The following is a 26,314-nucleotide window of genomic DNA, read 5'->3' as shown; positions in this document are numbered from 1 at the left end:
GCATTATCTATTTTATAAGCTTCAATTTAAGTTTGTCTTAATATTTAATATTATTTTCAATATTGCTCCTAATTATTTCTCTCTCATCACATTTCCTACCACATTCTCTTTCATCATTTTTCTCATTTATTATAAGGGCATATTTAAAAATAAAATATATTTTAACATATTTATTGTTTTTAATTAATTTTAACTACTTGTTCATTATTCGTGAATTAGTTATTTGAAATTTATAATAAGGACCGGAAGGAGTACAATTGGATGATTTCAATTCAATTATGGTTAGGTTATATATTAACCCATGAGCCACAATCTCTCTCTCTCTGTTTTTTTTTTATTGCCAAAATTAAGCCACAATCTCAATGGAAGCACATTCCATACAATCTCAATGGAAGCATATTACATACTAATCACTATGATGAGTACTGAATGAGGATCCTAATATCAATTAGTTCAATAACTAATTTGATTTGTAATATTTCATGATATGGCGTGTGAGCCTGTGTGTGTGTGTGTGTGTGTTTCATATTTGCGTGTGTATGTACATAGGCATGCGTATATGTATCTATATATATATATGTATATCAATTATCTTCTTACTCACTCTAATGATATTCCATGGTGATATTCTATTGCATTATCCGATGAAGAATAAGTTAGAAGCGACTCGAAATTTAAGAAGATAATTTTTTATTATTCCTTATTTTCAAATTAATTTGATGATTCATCTGGGTCTTTCTGTATTTACTCCTTCACAATCAAACAGATGTTAAATTTCAGTTGGCCAGACTACCATTTTTTATTCCTTAATTAAAATAATTATTTTTTTCCAGCAACATAATTATTTTTTTGAACCATATATATTCATTGTTTAACATTAAGGTATATGATTCAACGTTTCGTGATTTTTTTTTTTTTGAGCTGAATGATTCAACGTTTCGTGATAAAGTTGGTTCTTTTTATTATATTATGCACGCGCGCAACTTGCATTAAATTAGTCAAAGTCACTGAGGTCACGACAAAACCAAATTCAGAAGAGACAAAACTTTAAAAATAATAATTAAAAAAAAACCTATGTGCTGTATGAGAACCCGTGAGGACGAGAACAAAGACATTTCCATGAATTTCTCGCAATTTCCTCTCTTCGGTTATAAGCTTGATGTTTGGTAGTGTGGTCTATATATATATATATACACACACTATTTTCAATGAGCTAGTTGACTAATTTAAGAAGATTAATGAAATAAATTAATTTAGTTATTTATAATAAATAAGTGTTATCTTAGTTATTTATAATAAATAAATATTATCTTTCCTAAAATATCTTTGTTAATCATTTATAAGCTTTATATTTGGATGGCAGTGTGGTCTATATATACATATATATAAAACGCTTCGGACCAACCAATAGTTTTGACGCAACTGCATCTCCAAAGTTTGAATACAAGATCATTGTCAACCAAACGTTTGTTGGTAGAGTGTAGTCTATTTTATACAATGTATAATTTGATTTTATCTCAACATTTAATGTGGTTTTGGCTCAATTTTATCTTTAATTATTTATCCTGTCATATTGTCATACTCTCTCGTCATATTGGCTCAATCTCTCTCTACACTTACAAGTCATTCTCATATCTCACCTTTTTTTTTTTTCTCTTTTTTTAATGAGAATGAAATATGGGCAAAATTGAAAAACAAGTATTAAATATTTGGAACCAAAACTTTTTCCTACGAGTGACTTGCATTTTAGACTAAAGTGATACTTCTTACTTATTCATTGCTTTAAACTAATTTTAATTAACTTTTTATTGTACATAAATAAATTCTTTAAAGCTTATAATAAAAAACAAAAAAAAATTTAAAAATAGACAGTAATGCCTTAAAATGAAAGTAGTCGTAGAATCATTTAGAGTATCTTTCCAATCATGATTTTAAAATATGCGGTAAGTAAATGAGTTTGTCTTTAATTGGGTGATAAGCGCTTTTGGAGTCCCAATCTTCATCCCAAACACTAAATGACGATGGTGACTTAAGTCAAGCCCTTCTCTACATGTGCATATAATTGATGCCCATTTGGATGAGGGAAGTAGCTTTACGCTGTACCAGGGATGCATCATGTGAACATAATTTTATCTTATACTACTCCCAGCCTTAAATATAAAAGTTAGTTGACAGTTTTCGATATAATATGTCAATCTATTTTTTTCTCCCAAATTTATAATTTTTTTCAAAAAGAAAAACCCTAATGATTGTAAGGTGTTTCTACACAAATGTAATTTCAATATACGTAATTAGATAAAAGTAATTTAAGGAGGTCAATATATATTTGCTACAAATAACTAATTTAACTAATTTTTTTAAATCTCTTCAAATTAGTTATTTAACTTTTATATTAAGAACACGAGACAGAAGTAGGCAAAAGTAGTTATTTTAGGGGAAGGCAGGCAAGCAAGCAATTGGTCTAACTCATTGCTGCTTCTTTCTTTTTTTTTCAAATCAAACCCAAGAGCTAATGGAGAATGCCTAAATTTCGAGCTAGGTGACCCTCCCCCTTCGCAAGAGTCCGTTTGACCATCCAAGGAAGCTAAAAAGCAGCTGGCGTGCTAAAATTTTTATTCTCTACAAATTTTCCCCTAAATGAATGCCTCTCTTTTTCTTTTTCTTTTTTTTTTTCGTGAAAAAGTTTGCTTTACTGACAATGGGACTACATGTGAAAACATTTCATAATTCTTTCTAAAAATCCAAACTCTTGTGAGAACTACAATACACTTCTCAAATGAGAGCTTTTATAAAAAGAGACGAGGTGAATATTGCTGTGTACGTAAATACAAGCGAAAATTACATTTTACTCCTAGCTTCTGATGCTGGAATGTCCATCTATGGATAGAAAAGATTCGCATGTACCTCTATCTACAATGAAATACTACAAAACCAAATCCTTCAATGTCAAGCTTAATTGTTAATAGATACTTGATAACAGCTCTTCAAACATGATTTTTCTTTTTCAATCCACAGGCTAAACCATACCTTGATCAAGAGGAATTCTCTTCCACTCAACCCAACTACAATTGGTGTGAACTTTTAGTTACTACTTCTAAACAAAGACTAAGTCCTCTACATTACTGAAAGAGCTTTACATAAATAACAGGGAACCCACGTTCGATAAGGTCACAGTATACCTTTCTCTGAAATTAAACAAGAAAATATCTGAAGGAATTTAGAGGATCTCAACTCCTCTAAAATCAGTCAAAGCAAGGCCAAGGCTACGAAAATTGAAAAAGAGGCCAAGGCTACCACTTCAAGTTCCACTGTTGCTCTAACCACAAGGCAAAACCCGCAATCGAAAGGCATTGATCTGAAGAACATTCAGAGAGAAACGACCATTTGCAGCACCGGAGGATGCAGGGAATAGCTAGTACTGTTTAATTATTCCTAACCGAGTAGGCAAAAATCTTCAACTTCAACTGCAGCAAGCTGGAGTTTTAGCATATACGACAGCAGGTGAACTGACACCAGCACAGATAATGCAGATTCAAATGGTATACTCATGCAGATTACAGAAACAGCATTAATCAAACATGAAACTGGTTCTGCTTATAACAGGTCTAGCAAGCAACCGGGAACCCTACTATCACACATCACTTAACCGAACTCTAGCATGAAAGATTTCTCTGTAGGGTCTTCGTACATAACATGTGAATCTGCAGCTGTTTGCATGTTGGTTTGATTAAAAGTTGGAACCTCCGCAGCATTGCTTTGTAAGTTTAATGCGCAGGGATGATGATGATGATTATGATGAAAGTTTTGTGCCTCATTCAAGGCTTTTGAGGGTTTTCCTTGTAGAGGTTTGGTTCCACTGATTTCTTGCTGGGAGTGTACTGATGTTGTAAGAGGAAGCTCTTGTACATTGATGTCCATTTTGTTGAACATGAGATTTGCAATTGCTCTGTCAATAGAGTTGGTCTCTGATTCCCTTGGCTTCTGTTCCTCATACCTATACAGGAAGTCAATGTTCTGATCAGAAGGGTTTGATGATGGTCTTATAGAAAAGACAAGCACATAGCAGTAACTCTATAAAGAGTAATGTCATCCAGTATTGAATCTAGCATTGCTGGTTCAGTGATTTGACATGGGAATTTAAATTCCACATGTCATTTACTCAACAGAAGCTATACAATAGGAATAAAACCCCAGTATGTTTTCCAGGCCAAAACCCACAAAAAAAAAACAAACAAACAAACAAAGAAAAAGTGTCAGTTTCAAACTGATGCTGTCTTCCATAAGTCTGGATGAAGTTACTCTTCTCCATTCAAATTCTTGTAACATGCACCAATTAAGATACAAACTGTACGGCTGGCAAGAGCACTAATACATAACCATATTTTCCTAGTTATACTAGTTAGTGCCTACTGCCTAACTCTCCTAACCCACTCCTAACTAACACTAACATGTAACACGAAGCTACAGCATTTGTTTATGTGATTATCAATGATATTTGTTACAGTTTCATCAATAACATGATTAGTTCAAAGGTCATAAAAGAAAAGTAGAAAGTATGCACCAGATGCAAATTATATACCTTCTTATCTCCCTGTGATCAGTCTGTGGCGTCGTCCTTTCTATGTTAAGTTCTACATTCTGGTCTTGCACCGCATGCTGTTGTTTTGTGTTTCCAGCAAGTCGGTATAGAGCATCACGGAAGCAGATCCGGGTCTTGTCAGTGAACTGGACATGTTGAAAAGAAAATAAATTCACAAACATAATTTATGAAATCAATCAGTTGTTATGTATTTCAGCTCTCAATCACTTTACCTGTGCAATTGCCACCTCAAGATCCTGTAATATAGATTCCTCAACGGATGACTGCTGGTTTATACCATCATCTGTACTGCTCTGCTCAAAAGGGCCCAAGACTTTGACTGGTGGCACCTTAAAGAGAAATTAAATGATTATGTTACATTGTGAACTTTGAAAGGACCACCCAAACGGTGCATATTACATTTAAATTAGAAGTTAGTTCCATCAGATTTCATATTTCAATTTCAAGGCATCACACTGGTTTTATTCATATCTTTTAAGGACAAAGTAGGAAATCATCATACCTTGTGCTACAACATAAATTCTAATTACAAGACATAAAGGCTCGAATACTGTTTAAGATTTCAACTTAGGTTTTGGCTATTATGTGGGCGAGAGGTTTTATGAATATCTCTAAAACAAGATTGTGTCGTGTTTAACTTTGTTTCTCCTGTAAATATTTATATACAGGCATACTACTAGTTTCACTCTATGGTTTGAATGGTTCGAGATAGGCTGCTACTCAAATAGGAGTACCTAACATCAGCAAGGCATTTAAGGACTTTCACTAGCTTCTAAATCTGCTCACACGCTTCATAGAAATTACAAGAACAATAGAGTTGAAAAAGATAGCAGATATTGACACTTCAGTCTATACTCAGAAACCAAAGAATGCTCAGCTCAGATATGCAGAACTCTAAATAAAACAGAAGTATGGAAAGACAAATACAGGTGAACCGTCCCATCACCACAGTAAGAGTTTTTGAAAAGAAGAGAAATTCTAAGATGAAAACACCTAACGAAAAAAAATCTAGAATGAAAAGATTGCCAATAAAAGGAACAAGCTTATTAATTCTCATTCTTTGCTATGAAAATTAATCAGCAGAACTCAGTGAAGATCATGGTTTATGCAAGCATGAAATTCTGAAGACTGTATCACACATCTGAGAGGAAGAAACTTTGACCCTTGAGGCTCAGGCATGCAGGTCTGGCTGAATACTAGAGAATAAAGTAATCACCAAATAATACAGTAAAGTAGTTTCACCAAAACAAAAATACAGTAAAGTTTAGAATAAAGTAATCACCAAACAAAACATGCATACAATGAAGTAGTTTCACCAAAACTAAAACACAGTAAAGTTTAGCATAAATTAATCACCGAAAAAACATGCTTCAGTTAGTGACCTGCAAATAACCTAATGCACCACAAGTATCGTGCAGGCCACTTGAATAAGTCATGTTTTCAGATTGAATAAGAAATTATATGGTAGTTTGGTAGCTATAATGGTTTATATATGGAATAAAAATGGAAGGAAGCAACTACATATACAGACCACTGCTGTAAATGTAGCCAAAGTTATTCACAAAGCACCTATCACCTACTGGACAAAAAGCAATTCTCACCTTTACATCCTCGTAATTGTCATATATTGAGGTGCTTGGAATAAAATCTGAAACTTCAAGGCCTTGCTGCAATACACCTGAGGGAAAGAAAGCATGCATGTTGAGATATTTCGTGCTCCTATATCACAGATACTGTTTGAAATATTTGTACATTGCAGGGGTGTCTAAGAAAGAATGCTCACCAGTTGCATTACTAAATTGGAGATTAGAAGAGAAGCAGGAGGATTTCTTTAGATTTTCAGCATTGGGTAGGGCTTCAAGCATGGAATCCCTGCATAATGTGAAAAAAAGTGAAGGCTTTAGAGCCAGAGGAGAGTCATTTGAACAAGATTACCAATACTCCTATGGCAAGCCAGTGGAAATTGAATGGCTCTGTCAGAAAAAAGTATGTGATGCAAGATAAAAAAATTAAGATCATTTTGTGATAGATTTATTAAAGAAAGTAGGAGCCCTCACCATGCTATTACAAGTTCATGCTTACACAGTTCTAAGAATTGTAAGTATGACTGTCTTAGTCTGCACTGGCTCCAAAAAATAAATATGCAGAAATTTGCAATGTAAAATTACCACAGAGCAATTCAATTGCACTGGACTTCCTACGATTCAGAGCACACTCATGCCAATTTAAAGCATTTCAGAAGCTATATTATAATCCTACAGGCATAAACCAAGTATCTTAATCCCAGAGGTTATAGTTGTACAAGAAAATGTCATCCATGTGTTCGAATCTTGAAACGTCTTGAAGCTGATCACATGAAAGGGCTGTCTGTTGAAACGATTGCTCAGGCAATCCTCCACATACACTTGAACTGCTAGACTGATCTTTTTCAAGAAGTGAAGACTCAAGCTCAATTTCATTATTGAAACTTTCATCATTGAAATTGAACTCTACCTCTCTTGAACCCGTATCCATGGCTGAAAACTTTTTAGGCGAATTAAAACCTTCGGGTGCATTTATTCCCCAACTTGGCCAGGTGTCCGGTGAAGGAAGCCTATCCCATACGGCTTCGTGCTTGGGAACAAGAAGATCATTGATTCCACTCCCACAGTACCAATCCATGGTATATAACCTGCACAGAAACGTGAAGACAAGGATAAGTTGGGGTATAAAATGACCTCCAAGATTTTTTTTCAGAAGGAAAAAAAGGACGAAGAACATGCAGATTTTTTCGACTCAATGACATAGAAGTCATTTGATTTATCCTAAAGAGAATTGTAGGATCCCTTGTTACTTCATCATGGCATGTATATCAAAACATGCACAGTGACTCCACCGGGTGTTGGAAACCCTCTTTCTCTTTTCCTTCATCCTAGAAGAACAAGCACCAAGAAACTCCATACATAATTCGTTTTGCAGAAACTTCATTGGACGTGATTTGTTAGAGAACCCAGTAGCGCAAACTAGTTAAAGTCAAATTCGTCGGCCCAATTTTCAAGTTAAATACCATAAATCAGGCTCAGTCGTGTTCATCTCACCGAGCCTAGAATTTCACTACTAATACTCAAAAACAAAATTGATAGACCAGGAGACCTCAGAAAACTCGAGAAATAGCATTAAATCCCACAAATCATTTCCAAAACAGCTTCTTAAACGGTAAAGAATTTCCAGATAATCCTTCTCACACGTTAAAATCATACATCAACACAGAGAAAGAAGGACAGAAACAAACCTTAATCAGACTCTATCTGCAGAAAGAGAGAAACCCCAGATTGTAATTGACGAAAGCAAATCTACCCAGAAGGAGAAGAAGGTCGAAAACGATGGTTATTTAGTACCTTACGGTGTCGCAACAGGTAGAAGAAGAAACAGAGGCGGCTCCGGTTTTGGCTTGCAAGTTGCAAATTTGCAATTACAAATATTTCAAAACCAAAATCTCTGAAGGAGAGGCAGCAAGTTGCTTGAAATACTGGAATGAGTAAAGCTGGAGAGAGACGAGAGAGGCCAATTAAAATAAAAAAGCCTGGCGCTTGTGGCTGAGGATTGAGGCAAGACTTGTGGCCTAAAACGCCCCATCTAAAACTGATTGCTCATTCGTCCACGTGGCCAGAGGGACCATCTTGCGATTTCCTCTGCGGATACGAGGCCCAGATAGCCCGAATCTGGTGCCAACCCATGTGAGGGCAGGGGGAAAGAATTTCTAGGATTAGTGAGGTCCCCAGTGGTGACGTGTCGTGGGGGGATACAGATGTTGAGTGAGTGACACGTGGATGGAGATCTCAGTAATGTAGTGACACGTGGGTGGACAAGAAGTTTGCTTGGAAAGTGGAATGCCAGAGAACTGAAGTAACGAGTGAGAGAATATTCTTTTTTTTTTTTTAAAGCATAAGAGAATTTTTTTTAAAGTGGAAAATGATTCATTCAGGGGAGTGTACCGTTTGCAAGCTGTCAGCTGTATTCTTATCTTCTTATCCAAAGTCCAAGAGAGAAGATATATTAGTAAAATTTAAAAATTATTAAAATTTAAGATAGAATTAATGAAATTTAAAACCTAATGAAACATGTTGAAAATTCTTTATAAGTATGATTAGGACAAAAGTTTTAAGAAAATTCCCATAGTTAATCCCAAAAAAAAAATTGTACTTTACAAGACAAATTCTTTTCATATATTTACATTGTACAATACAGAATCACTTAAAATAAACAATTCCAAACACTTACTTAAAAGTTCAAAAGTTATCTAAAGTGATGATTAAATATAGTTTACATAAAAGGACTTGGTTTTTTTATTATCAATAAATTTGTCTAGTTATAAACAAGGTATTAAAATTGCTGGTCAAATAAAACATGGTATTAAAATTAGGATTGGCCGATCATATCAACGAAATGTTGTTTTGTGTGTAATTTACTCATGAATACTATATTTACTTGCGAATTAATATCTTTTAATTTAAGTATTATTCTTTTTCAGGTTATATAGAAATACTTTTATATATTTTAATTAAACTATATTTTAGTAATGAGTAGGTTAATTCTAATTCAGGCTAAAGTATGTTTTTAGTCTTTTATCTTAAGCAAAGTTTCATTTTAATATCTTAACTTTAAAAAATAAACGTTTAATCATCTAATCCTACAATTGCTAACAAAAAATGATGATATTGAGCTCTTTAATGTTGATAAAACATTACTAAATGTTAACATCTTAAATTTAATTTTCAAAATAATCATGATTGTTAAAAAAAATTATCATTTGAGACTAATAATTTAAAGACTAAAAATATACTCCTCCGGTCCTAATTATAAGACCCAATTGACTTATTTGAGGAGATTAAGGAAGTAAGTTAAGTTGGTTATTTATAATAAATAAGTGTTGTCATTCCTAAAATATCCTTGCTAATTAAGTATATTGGCTAAAACTATCATTATTAGAAGGATTATCTTGAAAAAAAATGCATAAATATAAGAGACAAAATGGATTGGGTCTTATAATTAGGACCAAATAAAAAATCAAATTGGGTCTTATAATAAGGACCGGAGGAGTACTTTTTAAGGTTAAAGGACTAATTGTATAGTTTAGCCTTCTAATTCAACTATAGTTAGACCACTCAACTTTTAAACTAATATCTCAGTCGATTTAATGACCAGTCTAATTTTTAGTATTTATGGTGTATTCCATGTAAGAGTATTTATTTGGCTACCAATATTTTTCAAGGCTTAACCCCATACTATTACTTAATAAATTATTGTAAGTCAAGTGTATCTTCTTTAATACCTAATTTCAGAACAATTAAACAGTTATTAAATTCAATGAGTGGTCTCCGAAGGTGACTTTTTTTTCACTCAAAACTTTTAATCTTATACAATTTAAACCCACGGATCTACACAAGTATACCAATATTAAATTTAAATTTGAGACCTCATCCACCAATAACAACAGGTGGCACTGTTGTTGAAGCAATCGGACGATGCTTAGAAAGTAGTATTGAGCCTCTTCCCGTTATATTATGCGGGCGGATCCACAGCTACTTAGCTGCACATCCCTTCACTTTGGGTAAAATTACAAAAATAGGATTGGAAATTTTAGGACTTATTTGGTTTATTGTTTTGAAAACATTTTTTTGCTTTTAAAAAACAGAAAAACAAAAAGCTTATTTGATAATTTGTTTTTAGTTGATTGTTTTAAAAAAAATATAAAACAGTGATATGTTTTTAAAAACTATAAAATCAAAACAACTTTTAATGTTCTTTTGTTTTTGTTTTGGTGTTTTTTATTTTTATTTTAAAATTTTTTTGAGAAATCTTCTTCTCTTCTCACTTACTATTTACCATTTATTATTACTAATGACAATTATCACCTACCAAGTGTGATTTTCTATATTTTTTTCTAGATATGATGTTTTTTAATTATTATCCAAACAAATTTTTTTGTTTTTGTTTTCAAAACTTGTTCTAGGAAACAATTTTATAAAATTGTTTTCAAAATAATAAAACAAAGAACAAAAACAAATTGGCTCCTACAGTTTTGCATATCTTACTACTTATCCAGTTTTTAATATAAAACCTATTTTACTAACTTGATTAGATTAGAAAAGTTAGATAAATTAGTTAATTATAATAAATATGACATGGTTTTTCTAAAATATTATAATCATTTTTCTCAATATTCTTCCTCCTTATTTTACTTGATTATGATTGAGGCAGTAATATGATAAATAAACCTTATATTTAGAATCAAGATTTGAGCTTAGAATTAAATGATATTTCAAAAAAGTATACAAGCATGCGTATAATTGGAAAACTTGATATGACGAATGTGAGAAGGTAAACATTATCCTATTCAAAATATTCAAGTTTCACTTTTACTGTTTAACTCCAATTCATTCGAATATTATTTCTCTCTGCTAACGAAGGTAAAGTTAAAATTCTAAACAAAGACAATTTATGTTATTCATATTTCAACTTATGTTTGAGCTAACGAACCAAATTAAATTAAGAAGCAAAAATCAAAATTTATAAAATCTTCAAATAAACGAACTAATAATAATTTTTTTTATAAAAAATAAAATATCATTAAAATGAAAAAGTGTCACAAGGTTCCAAAACAGAAAAAGCAACAGTTATCTTGAGTGAAATTTAAAAAAAAAAAAAAGAAATAGATACCACCCTATAATTACATTCCTTAGAACAAAACAAAAAAGTATCCTTCTAAATTTGTTTTCTATTGATAAAACTAGTTGTCAAATAGTTGTAGTTGTTTTCCTCTAAAATTTCAAAATTTATTAGCCATAATAGTGCTGCCTGAAACAAACCTAGAGAAACATTTGACCCTAATAATATTCTTTACTTCTCCAAAAGAAAAAGCTTAAATCAAAGATCCATTAAAACAAATAATACTCTGATAATGCAATATCTTTTTTTTTTTTGGGTACAGAATGCAATATCTTTTGTTTCTTGAACTTAGAATAATATCATATCCCAATTTAACATATTGCTAAGTGGATGCTTTCATTCATGGGCTTCAACTTTCAAATGGGCTTGGACTTCAGCTCAAATCTTAGTTATTCAGCTGAAATATATGCGTCATATTTTTTTTATCATTTAAATACTTGTCAATTGTTAATTTTCATGTCCATCCGTTAATGTGAATTAATATACAAATTAAATAAAATATATTTTTGGAAAAAATTTAAAATAAAATATATTACATATATAAGGAAATGGGAACCTTCACGTAGGATGTTTTACCTAAATCTCTTGTTTGCTAAAAATACAAAAATAAGTAAGCATTAATTACAATATATATATATTCAATTTATCAATATACATATGTATATTTTATTGCAGTGTGAATTACTCACGCACAAAAATAAAATATAAATATTCTTATCATAGAATTATTTATTTTTCAGGAAAAAAAGATGCTTGTCAAAAGATCATACTCTTATCATACAATTTTGTAACTCATTAGTACTATTTATGGCGCTGTAACCCTTGGACTATTAATTTTATGTAGAACTTATAATTGTATAAATAGAGTTGACATATACTAAAGGCTATAAATTTATTGAAATATTTATTGAAATAAAATAATGATGACTATAAATTTATTTAGTTTGATATAATGTCTGGTGTTTATTTTTATTAAAATAAAAATAAAAATAATGGTCAAATGACCATTTTCCCTTGGTCACAAACCAAAAACAAATCCCTTATGTCCCATCGTTGGCTGGATATATTTATCCCTACTCTTATATTATTTTCTTTAGGCTCATTTATTAAAAAAAAAAGTACAAACAAATGAATTTTTCAGGAATGGTACAATAATTTTTATTTATTCATAGGCCTCCAGAAGGAAAATTTTCAAACTTTTGATTTACGCTTCTTTGAAGAAGTTATTCTGAACCAATAATTTTTTCCATGGGGATTTTTTTATAGCGCTTTAAGTTTGGAAGCATTTGTGGTACAATTGATTTTGAGCTTGTAGCTTAGGAAATAACATGCGAAACTTTCAGTAAATCCCCTCAATAGCCAATTAATATCAATTACTTCCTAAAAATTATGAAATTTCATTGCACCTCTTGACCAAAATTTTTTTTGTGAAAAGACAAAAATATCCTTATTTGAGTTGTAATCAAAAAATTTGTGTTACAAATCATCCAATTTTTTTCACAAATAGCCGAATTTTTATTTTAAATGTCAAACTTGAGTTGTTCATTCACCTATAAAATTTATAAGGATTTACAACTTAAATCTGGCTATTTAGAACAAGAATTTGACGATTTGCAACACAAATTCAACGATTTACAACTCAAATAAAATAAGGGTGGTTTTGTCTTCTCACACATAAAATTTTGATAGGGGACGTAGTGAAATGCCAAAATTTTTTAGAGGTTGATTGATATTCATCGGCTGCTGATAGGGTTTATTGAAATTCTCCCATTAACCATCCCCTTTTCATAAATGAGCTTCTAAAAATAGTTGAAAGCAAAAACTCCATTGATGCGCTAAAACCTAAGGTTATGTTTGGATTAGTAGGGATAAAAGTAACTTTTATTTTTCGACAACCAAAAAAGTTAATATAATTTTTTGTCACTCAAGTTTGTTTTTATTTTAGTTTTTGTCCCTCATGTTTCAAACCATAAGTTTAGGTTCCTCAAAGGATTAAATAGTTTACATTTTTATTGGACTATAAAGACTAATATTTTAAATAAAAAAAGAAATTAAGGGACTAGAACCTAAAACTTGAGAGACCAAAACCAAAATAAAGAGCAAATTTAAAGAACCAAAAATTATATCAATCCCAAAAAAAAGGTAGCTTTTATTTTAGGGAGAATTATAATTAAGTCCTAAGGAAGAAAAATAATTACTAAAAGTCTCAATAACAATCTAAGCAGCCTGTAATGACGAGTTCTAGAGTGAAGAATTACAATCTCTGAGACCGGTTTTGAAAAAAAAAAATTTCTTTCTTAGGACCTCATTGTAATTTTCCTTTTATTTTATTTGATTTTTACAAATGTGAGTTAGGGTAATAACCAATCAGTGTAATACGATTCATATTTGAATTGATATTTATTAAAAAAAAGTTAATTTAACAAGTTAAAACTTGTTTAGATAACTAGTAGAATAATAAGTTAAGAGTGAAATGACTAAAAAGGACATAATTTTATTGAATAATACATATTTATATTATATGCTTATAATGTCATAATTCTCACCTGGCAAAAAATGATAATTCTTAGAGAATAATTAAAATTAAAATTTTAAAAATAAAAATATTAAATATTAAAATATTTACTATTTAATTAGTAAAAAGGAACTAAATCAAAGTACCATGCCCTATATGTATAAAAATTTATTAGATCTTTATTACCAATTAAATTTTTAAAGGGTGACTTTTGTCCTAGATTTTGTTTTTGGTGAAAGTTTGTCCTAGATTTTATTATTTAAATATTTATTTCTTTAGATACGTTTATAAATATCAAATTATTGAATTTGCTGGAGTAATTTTTTATTTTCTCGTTGTCATTTTTTCTTTCTCCGTAGTTTTGATATGAAAGCCCCATCAAAGTGAGACGTGCGGGAAATGGTTCATTTATAAAGTAGAATGATTTCAAAGTTAGTTAATTATTACTCATGATAAAAAGGACAAAACACAATATTGAAGGACTATTATAGTTAAATACATAAAAAATAACTTATGGATTTGCACTTCAAAAAACAGTATTATAGCGGAAAAGAGTCTCATCAGAAGAATCAACTCAACCCAAATCATATAAGAGTGGGTTAGGACAAATTGTGGCGCTGGACATTTTTGTTAGGCTATAAGCCCACCAATAAACAAACAATTCACAATAGATCTATCCAAGTATAATGTTCTAATCCAAGCACATTTTAATAAAAATTATTTTTGACATATCTTATATAAATTAATAAAAATTTTAAATTCCATTAATTTTCATTTAAAAATTTAATAAATTTTTAATTTTATTCTTATTTAATACATATTGTATTTCATAAAAACAAAGTCAACACAATATTAAATAAAGAGTAAAATTATATATTCATATAAAAAAATTCTTTCTGGTTCTATAAATTGGACGAGAGGAGTATATTTTGAAAATTCATCCAAATATCCAAAATTCATGTTTAATAAAGATTCATCATCATCCGAGCCAGCTTGAAATATAATACCACCGACACAATATCAAGTGCCAATCATGTGTTCATTGTCTAATTTTTAGCACCCACAAATCACTATCTAAACCCTCGTTCATTGCATTTGATCCTGATTTGCTCTGCTCTATAAAACTGCACATTTGACTCTAGTTAATTTCTAATTATTTAATTATATTTCATTCCCAAATTTCCCAATTAGACTCAATTTTAAGTGATACTAATTGATGCAAGACATATAAGATGTCAAGAGAAAAAGAGATATGGATAGAATTAAAGGAAAATAAAAGCTCAGAGAAAGGAGGGAACAACAATGTTAGCTGAAAAATTGATATCCGTCTTGTATATAAAATTTATTTAATAAGTTTATTAATTTTTTTCAAACTAATCATGTTGATATTCCCCCAACAATAATTAAATAGGAGAAAGCAGAAAGAATCAAAGAAAATGATTGGGTGTTTTAGAAAAAAAATATCATATCTACTAATTTAACTAATATTCTTAATATATTCAAATTAGTTAATTAGGTTTTACATTAAAGACCGGATAAATATTTCAATATCATTTAAACGCGCAACAGTAATTGTGTTAAGGATAATGTTGTGATTTTCAATTTTTTTTCTTTTGTTAGGCTAGTTATCCTCTTATAGCAGACATTTGTATTTAAAGTACTGTTAGCTACCGATCACCTCTATTTCCCCCCTTTTTTTTTGTTTTCAAAACATGTTTCATTTAGCCCCTACTTCTTTAATTCTATTTATAAATTACTTTTACTATGTTTCACACAGATAAAAAAAAATCTTAAATTTTATTAATTTTTGTTTAAAATTTAACGTCTTTCTAACTTTTTTTTTCTGGAAACATTTTTCTAACTTTATCCTTATTTAATATATATTATACTTTATATAAATAAATTCAACATAATAATAAATGAGAAATAAAATTATATACTCATATAAAAATTCTCTCAGTACCTTATAAACAGGGTAAAAAGTTTTTTTTTTTTCCCTGTCTTATAAACAGTACTAGATGAGTACAAAGCTGCGGCCCCTAATCGCCACTTCTGCAGCCACCCATTGCCAGATGCTCTAGCCGATAACCACTCATCCCTGACCGACCACGACCACTGGCTTCTTATTCTTTCTTTTTTTTTAAAATAAAAAACTTTAAGGCGTCCGGTTGTCAAATCAATATAACCTAAAGAGATTTTTTTTTAAATTTTGAAAACAATTCCTAAAAATGGTTTGTTAAGTAGTTTTTAAAAATAAAAAATGATGACAAAATCAAACAACCCTTTAATTTATGTCTTCCCTTTCAAAAAGTTACTATTTTTTCTGGATAGGAACAAATATTTTTAACTCCAAATATTAAAATATACATTTACATTTTAAAAAAATCCTCTTCTTTCGTTATCATCCTTTCTAACCCAAACAAACTAGTATTATTTAACATCTTAACTATAATATTAAGCACCCAGAAACACAAATCTTAACTTCGCAACTCATCATCGTACCACGATTAATCCGGGTGTTCTGATCCCGAACCCTTTAAACATTTGAAATCTCCATTTTGCCCTTCAGATTTGGGGTTAATCACAAGCACTGTTGTCAAACTCGCGAGTTGACTCTCCGAGTTTAACATTTTTATGTTTTCGGCTAATAAAATCGTGTCGACTCATTTTTAAACTCATGATAACTGTAAACTCGGTTAAACTTACGAGTTCATTTACCGAGTTTACTGTTTTTACGTTTTTAGCTTACAAAATCGTGTTAACTCATTCTTAAACTCGTGCTAAATTTTTGAATTTGATTATATTTAGTAACTTTATATATGATTTTTATAGAAATTTCTTTGTTAAAATGATAAATTATGAACATTGATAGATATAATTTCAATTATTTAAATTTAAAATATATTTAAATGAAATTGTTCTCGTTTTTTATATATTAATTATTTGATTATATATTTTTAATATCAGTTTATTAATAAAAGCAAACTCTTACGAGTTTACGATTCGAGTTTATAATCCGAGTTTACATCATTATTATGAGTTTGTTTAAACTCATGAGTTGACAACCTTGATCACAAGTGAAGTATGGGAGATACAGTAAATTTCATATGGTTCTAATATTTTGAACATAAAATTCAGGTAAAAAAATAGTTTGAACATAATTTAGAGAGAGTGACAATTCAAAACTTTATAGGAAGATTAATATCAAATTGGGATCGCATCACAACGTGAATTTCTAAAATTCAGCATTCATTCTCTCATAATTCAATATTAAAAATATTTAAAAAGTCCTACTTTTTATATGTAATGTTAACTTTTTTTATGACATATGTACTTAGTGGTCACTCTCCCTACAATTTATTCATCAAATTATTGAATAATTTAAACACGTTATGCAAGTACATGAATTTTGTTAATGTAAAAATGAAATAAAAATTTTAAATTTTAAATACATATTGATTTAAAACTTTTATATGATGAAGGAATGGAAAGAAATGAAAGAAAAATGTGAAAAATACTCTTAAAATAAAAATATAAAAATATATTTAATTCATAATATTTTTGCTGAATTTTAAATTAATCCCTATAATTTAATAAATTATATTCATTTTCATAAAAATTTATTATATAATTCTTAAATCTTAATGCTAAACTCTTGCCAATCCTTCATTATATTTTTCTAATACACTTTATAATTAAATAAGCTACTTTACAGGGTAATTCCATTTATGCAACCGGCACCCCACCACACAATTACCTTTTCTAACATGTACGGACATTTGGATTAATTTTTTAAAAGTGATTTTATGAACTACGAGAACAGTTTGTGAGAGAGATTTTGTCTCAAATTGTGTAAAAGCACTTTTTTTTAGATGTTTTTAGAGGTTACGAAACACCCTAAACTAATATGTAATTACCTTTCTTATTGTGCAAGTGACCTTTCAAAATATGAAATTTACCCTAATGTGTTAGTAACCTTTTTTAATATGCAATTATTTTCCATAGTATGCAAATATAAACTAAACTACAAGCTTGTAATTACTTTCCATAAGACACAATTAGCTTCAAGAATGTGCAAGTGGATTCCTCAATATATAATTACCTTCCTTTGGGGTAGACTAAGTCATTTCATATGCTTATTTATTATCCCTAAAGAAAATCAGCCCTTAGCCTAAACCCTTCCCCACGAGGCAATGGAGGATGTAATTGTAACGAGGTCAGATTCTTTAGAACAATTTTATATTATGGATCCGGGGGTATGTTTGGTAATCAAAGTTTTCCTCCTCCTCTCTTGTCATTGGCGCCAAAATACATGGCCGTCCATTTTCCTATTACTTTTCCATCAATGGCAAATCAGGCTGCACCAAACATCGGCTGGGTAATCCTTTTCCACTAGCATTTCCCACAGAAACTGCCAAATGGGACCTAAGGGTATGTATGGAAATTTCTAATTTAGTAAAAGTAGCCTTTCATTTATGTTGGTAAGGTAACAATGTTGAAAAAATTGTGTTTTCCAAACTCTAATGACAAACCAAACACACATTTAATACAATTTCAAACAACACCAAAACAACTTAGGCAATCTCATCGCATTTAAGCCTGGCATTAGTATATTGTTGTTCGTGTGTGGGTTTAATTGTATGAAATAAAAAAAAAATATCACGTTTAACAAGGTTTTACACTATTTCACTATAGAAAGAATGTTGTAGGTGCTTGGATAACACAAAAGTGTTTTTTAAAAGCACTTTTTTTATAAATCGAGACAAATTCTTTCATGTATTTACTTCGTGTACTGTGAAAATAATTTTAAAACTATAATTTTGTTTCTACCCAAACACCTCTAATAAGAAAAGTCTGTTGGAATATTTTTAAAATGAAGAGATGTGTTTTTTTGAAAAGTCATGTCCTTGTATAAATTTATTAGATTAATAAATTTATATGAGAGGTTATGTTTTCATATAAATTAATAAATTTATTTGAAGGGTTGTGTCTTCATATAAATTAATATATTTATATGAAGAGTTATGTAGGAAGTTAAAATATTAAATGAACCTACATACTAAATACATTATATTTAACAAAAGGTCATGTAGGAAGTTAAAACATTAAATGAACCTACACACTAAATTCATTGTATTTATTTAAATTGTGTTGGTTCATGAACCAACATATGGTTGTGACTTTTTATTTAGTAAGTTTTTATTCTAAAAGATATCTCTTCAAGGCATCATTTCATGCTCTATATAAACCCTTCACCATCATTTCATTTGAAAAAATACAACACAAACGCTAAGATAAAACTCATTGTCTTTGTCTTTGAGTGCACGCAAAGATAGAGTCAAATTATCACTTTGTGAAAGCCATTATTGTCTTTGCTTGAATTTGGAAGTGCAATCCATATTCAAGGGTCTTTATTGTATCCTGAAGAAAATTCGCCAAGCATTCCAACTTGCACCCTATAAGATAGGAATAGGTGGGGGCGAATTAAGCCTAAAAGAAAGTGCTGCCCATGCCTTGAAAACATCGTGCACCACTTTCTTCTTCATATCTTCTTCTTGTACTCTTCAGAGAACCATTCCTGCCAACAAAGTCAAAATCACCCTTACTAGCAGCATTTATCCCAAAAAATGTGTGTATAAATGCAAGTTATTTGTGTTTGTGCATGTATGCGTATAAATGTCGACGGCCACTCCATATCTGTAATTGATATTGTATTGCATTTTCATTTTATTGTATTGTGCTGCACTGCAAAATGTAATGGGATTTATTTTTGTTATTTAATACAATTTAAACGCACATACACATGCAAATATGTCAATACTGAATTTGAACTTAGGATAGTAGAATCTCATCTAGGTGTTGTAAGTGGCATTACCACCAGAACAACTAACAATCTACACAAAGGGATTCATTTGCTTGTGTGCTTGATTCAAAGATTGTGGGACATACATAACTAATGGATTAGCTCAACAAAATATTAGCATGAGATCTGCCAAGGCAATAATTACAATGATTAATAAGATAAATGTTTTAGAAAATTAATATAAGCAAATAAAATATACACTTTTAAAAGTATGCTTGGTATGAAGAAGTGAATAATGAAAAACAATGTAACTAATGCTAGCCAACCATAGCTGATGTGATGTTTGTATCCAAAAGTTTGGATTAACTTTCTGAGAGTGATTTTATGAAATCGAAAATAAGTGTGAAATAAGAGTTTTACTTCGACTTATGTAAAAATGCCTTTTAAATTACTTATATGGATTGTCAATGTACAATTTTTTTTATCTTGTTTCCAATTTTTTTTATCTTGTTTCTTCCCCCCTCTCTCTCTCTTTCCCTTTCCCTTTAAAAGTGGGATTTTTTTTGGGATAATCCTGAAAAAAAACATCTTGGAATTTTGAAATTTTAAATTAGTTTTGTTTACTATACTTTAATAACAGTTGATAATATTTGAAAAGCAAATGACAATATATTTTTGTAGTTATTTTTAATTTGGGATTTTGAAATTTTAGAAGTTTTTTTTATTTAGCCTTTTTTTGGGGAAGCAAGAGAAATAATGTATCATTTTTCCATACTGATTAAAACTTCCCTGTTTGTTCCCCTTTTCACGTGTATAAATTTTCTGACGTGTTTGAATTTGTTGCCGGAAACAAAAAATTTGTTCTAAATCATCTCTTATAATTATAATATGATACATTTTTTATTTCCTAGTGCATAGAGGATGTTGCTATATGGTTAGAATCTTGTCACTTTTTCTTTAACTTTATAATTTTATCATATTTTAGAGAGGTAACATATTTTAAAATCATATTAAAATTAATGAGATATCATGTTAAAATTAATATAATCATCTTTTAAAATGCATATAAAAATATTTCATCATATATAAGTGAGCTAACTCGTTTTTAAGATTTTGACTAGTTAACAAAACTAATAAGCATATTAAAATGTACAATATAATAATTTTTTTGGCCAAATAATAATATTTTATTATAAAAAAATAGAGGCAAAGTTGTTCATATTAAAATCCTCCCCTTCGTATCAAACAAATTAATATTAAAACACCCTCTCCTCTTCCCTTCTCTGAAACCCTTTCCTTAGAAAATAAAGGAACGCGCCAAATGATTAATGCACGTAAAAAATCTTATTACTATATAAGTTACAATGTTCCTATGTTCTGTTTGAACTTTGAATGGAGAGAAGAGTTGAGAAGAAATCATAGAGAAAAGAAAATTTGCAAATTGTTATAATGACAGTAATATTATGTCTCATATAATCATTTATAACAATGTTGTATAAAAATAAATATCATCTAAATATTTTTAAGTAAAAAATTTAAAAAATATTTTTATTTGTATATTTTAAAATCAAATAATTTTTGTATGTTTAAATATTTATTTCAAAAATCAAATAATAATTCAAAAAAATGAAATGGTATATGTTTAAAAATATATTTTTCATATGCATATTTATTTAAAAATAACTTAAAAAACATTTTTTGTATTTGTGAAAGTGGTTTAACGGGGTGGACTGAAGTGAGAAGAAAGCATGGCAAAGACTAATAGTGGAATAAGAATTTTTCTTTTAAGATTTCTCCAAATTTGGTGAGAAAAATTGAGAGAAAATGTGGTAGGTCCTACCTCTCTGTTTTTTCTTCACTTCTTTTTTTGTTCCTCATTCAAATAAGGAAATATTTCAATCTTTCCAATTTTTTCCCCCCTTACCCTTTCTTTCAACCTTTATATCCGAACACAAGGTTAACGAATTTTACTCTATAACACTGTTTGGTTAGAATGTTTTGGAAGGAAGGGAGAGGGAGGGGATAAAAAATTGTATTTGGTTTGAAAAGACGAAGGGAAAGGGAGAATTTTTTTATTTTTTATCTTTTAATGTTCCCCTCCCAACATTTTGCTCCCCTCTAAATTTAAGATTTTTTAAAGAAATATTATGTCTCAACCTAACTAAATTATTCATGTCACTTTTTAAATATTTTAAGTTTATCCTTTTTAGTAAAATTTTTTTTAAAACTCTTTCAGCCGCTATTCTTTTTAAATTTCAAGTTTATCATTTTCAATAAAAAAACCCTTTTAAATGATATTTGATAATAATGATATAATATTTTTATCATAATTATACTATTTTTCTTAATATAATATGACAAGAATATATTTTTTAGGGTATGTATATTTGATAATAATGATATAATATTTTTTATGATATGTGTATATGTTATAAATATGTAAATATTTTTTACATGCGAGATAACTTATTTTTTTATATTCATAAATTAGAAAATAATAATTTTGATATAAATATGAAAATAAAATAATAAAAAAATAAGGACATATCTGTTAACTTATAATTAGTTTTTCTCTCTTCCTTTTCTAAACCAAACAAGAAACCTTTGCCCCTTCCTTTTCTCTCCAACCAAATAATACTCATAACCTCCTCTTACTTCCACTCACCTTCACTCTCCTCTTCCTTCCACTGAACCAAACAAAACCTAAGAATTAATTGTTTTGTTTTATATGCACAGCACCCTCTTTTCGCAGCCAATCTATGGGCATTTTGGTCATTGAGCGACCAAAACCCAGAACAGCAGGCCACCTGTATGGGCGGAAAACCCAGCATTGCCAAATTTCAATTTTGCTGAAACGGAATTCGTTTCATGCAAAGCGAATTCTCTCCCCTTCCCACTCACACTCTCCGTGCCACTGGACCCTCATTCTCAGTCACCCACGCTTGCCTTCGGTTCCTTCTGTGTCCGAACCGCGCAGAGAGAGAAACCAGAGAATCAGGTACTTCCGTCCTGTGTTCTGGCATGCTGATTTTGCAGCTGATGGTTTGGCATTGTCGATTCATGCAGAATGTTTTAGTCTCTTGAGCTTTAGCACTAATTGTGACTAACCCATTTGTTCATTCTCGTTCTTCGGTCTAGGGTTTGACTTACACTTTCTTGAGTTACTGAAAGGAGGGGTCTTTTGTTTTTCCGAGGTAAGACTTGTGTTTGGGAGAGGAGAAAGTAATGAGTTTGCTTGAGTGGGGTGGTAATCAAATGATTTCGTTTCTGGGAAATATGCCAGAAAAATTAGTTTGACGGTCTGTTTCATTTGAAGTTGAGGGTTTGGGAGGAAAAAATTATGGAAAATGTTCCGTACATTTTATTTATTTATTTTTTGAAATAACATTGGAGGTTTGAATCTGCGTACCATCTGCACCTCAATTCCATCTTTGGCTCCGAGCCCAGCTCAGGGAGCAATGTTTCGCACATTTTTATGCAAGTCTTCTTTTCCATGCAGGCTTTTATTTCATTGGTTCTCTGGTACCCCCAAGGATGGCCATTTCAGCTCTTTTTTTTACATGTTTGTTTGCAGTTTTAAACTCCCTTGATGAGTCGTTTTGATTTTAGTCTGAATGAAGGGAGGATTGTGATTTCTGATTTCGTCTAACTCGCTGAGTGGGAAGTGAATATGAATCCGTTTAAACCTCTTACTCCTTCTTCGATTTATCTTTTCTTTTCTTTTCTTTGTTCTCTTTTTGCGGCTCGTGTTTACGCGTTGAAGTTTGGATGAAATCTTGAAGGGATTTTAGAACTCTTGAGGGTATCCCTGCACTCATTAGTCACAATTATTGTCTTTAGTGAGTTTCCTGTCCATGCAAGTCCCCGATATCGTATAATTTTTTCTTTGTTCGTCAGGCCTTGGGAGAAAGAAGAGCTTGGCACATTTTTGAAGTGTGCTATTTTTGTTGGGTACTAGGGGTTGTTGTCTGATGCTAGAATTTTCAAGTGATGATTGATGAATTTCAGCTTTTTCAATTTTTGTTCTCAATGACGTTGTACCATGAGTTCTCTTTCATCAATTAGTCACCCCTTCTCAAGGACATGAAAAAGAAAAGAAAAAGCCATTTTAGAGGTTTCACTAAATAATATGAGTGATTGTAAATTATTGTTTGCAGGAACTTAAAAGCACTTTGGAACTCTGAAATTGATGGAGGAAGACCATTCTTCAACTATTTTAGATGCTGAAGTTGTTGGGATCAGATTTAGTCTGGCTACATTTCATGAAATTGTAAGCTCAAATTGAATTTCTGTTTCCAGTTTCTTGTGTTAATAGAGTTGCATTAATGGATCAGTTGAGCTTCCTGTGGTGTGTAGCATAGGAAACAACCATCCATTCTTCGTGAATGAGATAAAATCGGAACAATGCAGGGTGTGTTATTGTGATCTGGGCAAAAGATGACATGCACTTATATTATGAGCTTCTCAAGGCAGTTAAAGGCCAAAAAAAAAAAGGGAAAGAAAGTAGCCCCTTATGATGCTAAACCCTGGAACTGCCTTAGATGAGAGGTGCAGGGTAAAAGGAAAAGAGACACTTGAGTGAAGTGAGCTGCGAAAATAGGAAATAATGCCATAAAAGGCTAATAAATAAAATAAATGTAAGTTGTAACAACATTTGACCTGTAAGTTAGTTAATCAAACGTAATTATTATCTAGCCATTGGTCTAATCAAATGCACTAATTAATTCAGTAATTCGGTAACATCATTATTCAATCATAAAATGATTCAGCCATCGATTCTAGTGATAAGTTCAGCCATCAATTCTAGTAATAAGTTCAGCTATCAAACCTTGGAAAACGAGTAGCATAAATAATATTTTAAAGTGAGAATGACCTTGTTATCTTATTACTGATTAGTTATTGGACTGGATTTTTATAGTTTTCTAATTTGTAATGAAGTCATACTGTTTTAAAATACTTGAGCTGGCCTCCCTGTGATTTCCCTGTTCTTTCCACCATTCTCAAGTGCCTAAAGGACCCCCCTTGAATGAAGGGGAAAGCACCAAAAGTGCTGCCAGGTGAGCGGCTGGCTGAAGCCAATGCTTCTCATGGTACAAGAGGCGTTAACCCCTTTAGTGCCTCACCTCATTGCCTTAGGTGTCAAGGCAAATGCCTTTGACTACACCAGTGCCTATCAGGACTTTATTTTGGAATGATTTTGTTATTTTAAAAGTTTTTGTCATAATTGGCACCTTTTTTTTTGGTTGAGGGTTATGTATAGAGCTTAAAACATAGTTTGTAGCATGAATTCTCTGAGTATGTAGTATGTTGGTATTATATTTATGGTCAGTTGCTGAGAGTATTGCTTGAAATATCTCAAATTATTGCTTTAGCTGAAGAAGAGCTTTCTAAGTAATGTCTGTTTCAACAATGTATCATTGAGCCTAATATTGATATTTGATATCTGTTTTGGGGACCAAATTACTCTACGTTTCTGTTTTGTCTTGGCAGTGTACAGCATCGGTTAATGACTCTTCAATTAGTCATGCTAGTCAGCTGTCAAATCCATTTCTTGGGCTACCCCTTGAATTTGGAAGATGTGAATCTTGTGGCGCTTCTGAAGCTGAAAAATGTGAAGGTTTGTATATGGTCTCATTCTCTGGCTATTAGTTTGATAAAAGAATAGCATTTCAAATGTATCAATATTCTTTTGTTATTATTTTCTAGGTCATTTTGGATATATTAAGCTACCAGTTCCGATTTACCATCCAAGTCACATTATTGAATTGAAGAAGATGCTCAGTTTGCTGTGCTTAAACTGCTTGAAAATGAAAACATACAAGGTAACACCTGATAATTGATTTTTGTTATTCATTTTTAGCATGTTGAATTAACATGAATTTGCTAATCTTTTCAAAGGCCTGTGGTTATTGATTGCAAAAAGTGAAGGAGCTTTAGTTAATATCCTTTTGTTTACACCCTTTACCCGCAGAGTTAAATTCCTTGAGATGATAGGTTTATGAAAGACTATTTTCCAACCAAATAATCAATTATACTTTTCACATTTTCTTTGTTTCTCATCATCTTTGAATATCCCTATTATGTCTGATTTGAAAAGTATACTTAATAAAGAGATGAGAAGCACCCTGCTATCATAGATTGCAATGCGAAACTTGAATAATATATGCATACTAGGAAACATGTAATTGAGGAAAATAATGACAATATATTCATATCACACCCTTCCTCTCCCCGTTCCACTTTTCCTTGAAGTTTTACTGTCTTTTCAAAGATGGTGAATGATTGATAATTTGCTTGTCTCTGATTATAGTTATCATGTTAGCTTGCAAGTTTTAACTTTCTGGCCTATAATCTTTCAGAATCCAGCGGCAAGCAATGGTTTAACACACAAGCTTTTGGCAAGATGTTGTGGGGTCAGTATAAACCAATCTCTCTCTCTCTATATGCATTTATATATGATATGCATATGTATATGTACATACATAAATTTGAGTTTATTATTATTCGTACTATCTATTTGTATATGTGCTTATGCAATAAATATGATGATACTTGTGAATAACATTTTCTGTGTTAAGCATAATTTTTCTTTCTTTTTTTTTCCTCCTAATTTTTGAAGAGCACATTTTAATGTATTGGACTTGGAGCATTGTATTGAGTTTAGTTTCTAACTTTCTGGTGTCATTTT

The 26,314-nt window shown here is 30.7% G+C and overlaps 1 protein-coding gene and 1 pseudogene across 1 annotated transcript; one reads left to right on the top strand and one right to left on the bottom strand.

Moving 5' to 3' along the window:
* Positions 1 to 2,859: 2,859 nt before the first annotated feature.
* On the bottom strand, positions 2,860 to 21,812 carry LOC114759191 (protein LNK3-like; annotated as a pseudogene).
* Positions 21,813 to 22,426: 614 nt separating this feature from the next.
* Positions 22,427 to 26,039, top strand: LOC114759053 (DNA-directed RNA polymerase V subunit 1-like; the record flags this gene model as incomplete). Its single annotated transcript, XM_028948159.1, has 5 exons — positions 22,427 to 22,624; positions 23,784 to 23,896; positions 25,117 to 25,243; positions 25,333 to 25,448; positions 25,986 to 26,039. Coding segments are annotated over exons 2-5 (378 nt in total), but the record flags the coding sequence as incomplete, so codon positions are not given.
* Positions 26,040 to 26,314: the final 275 nt, after the last annotated feature.

Source organism: Neltuma alba, unplaced genomic scaffold (genome assembly GCF_004799145.2).
Source record: "Neltuma alba isolate B1F8T4 unplaced genomic scaffold, ASM479914v2 tig00001562_pilon, whole genome shotgun sequence".
Taxonomy (NCBI): domain Eukaryota; kingdom Viridiplantae; phylum Streptophyta; class Magnoliopsida; order Fabales; family Fabaceae; genus Neltuma; species Neltuma alba.
The sequence above is the reverse complement of the archived record's forward strand: the minus strand, read 5'-3'. Positions and strand labels throughout refer to the sequence as shown.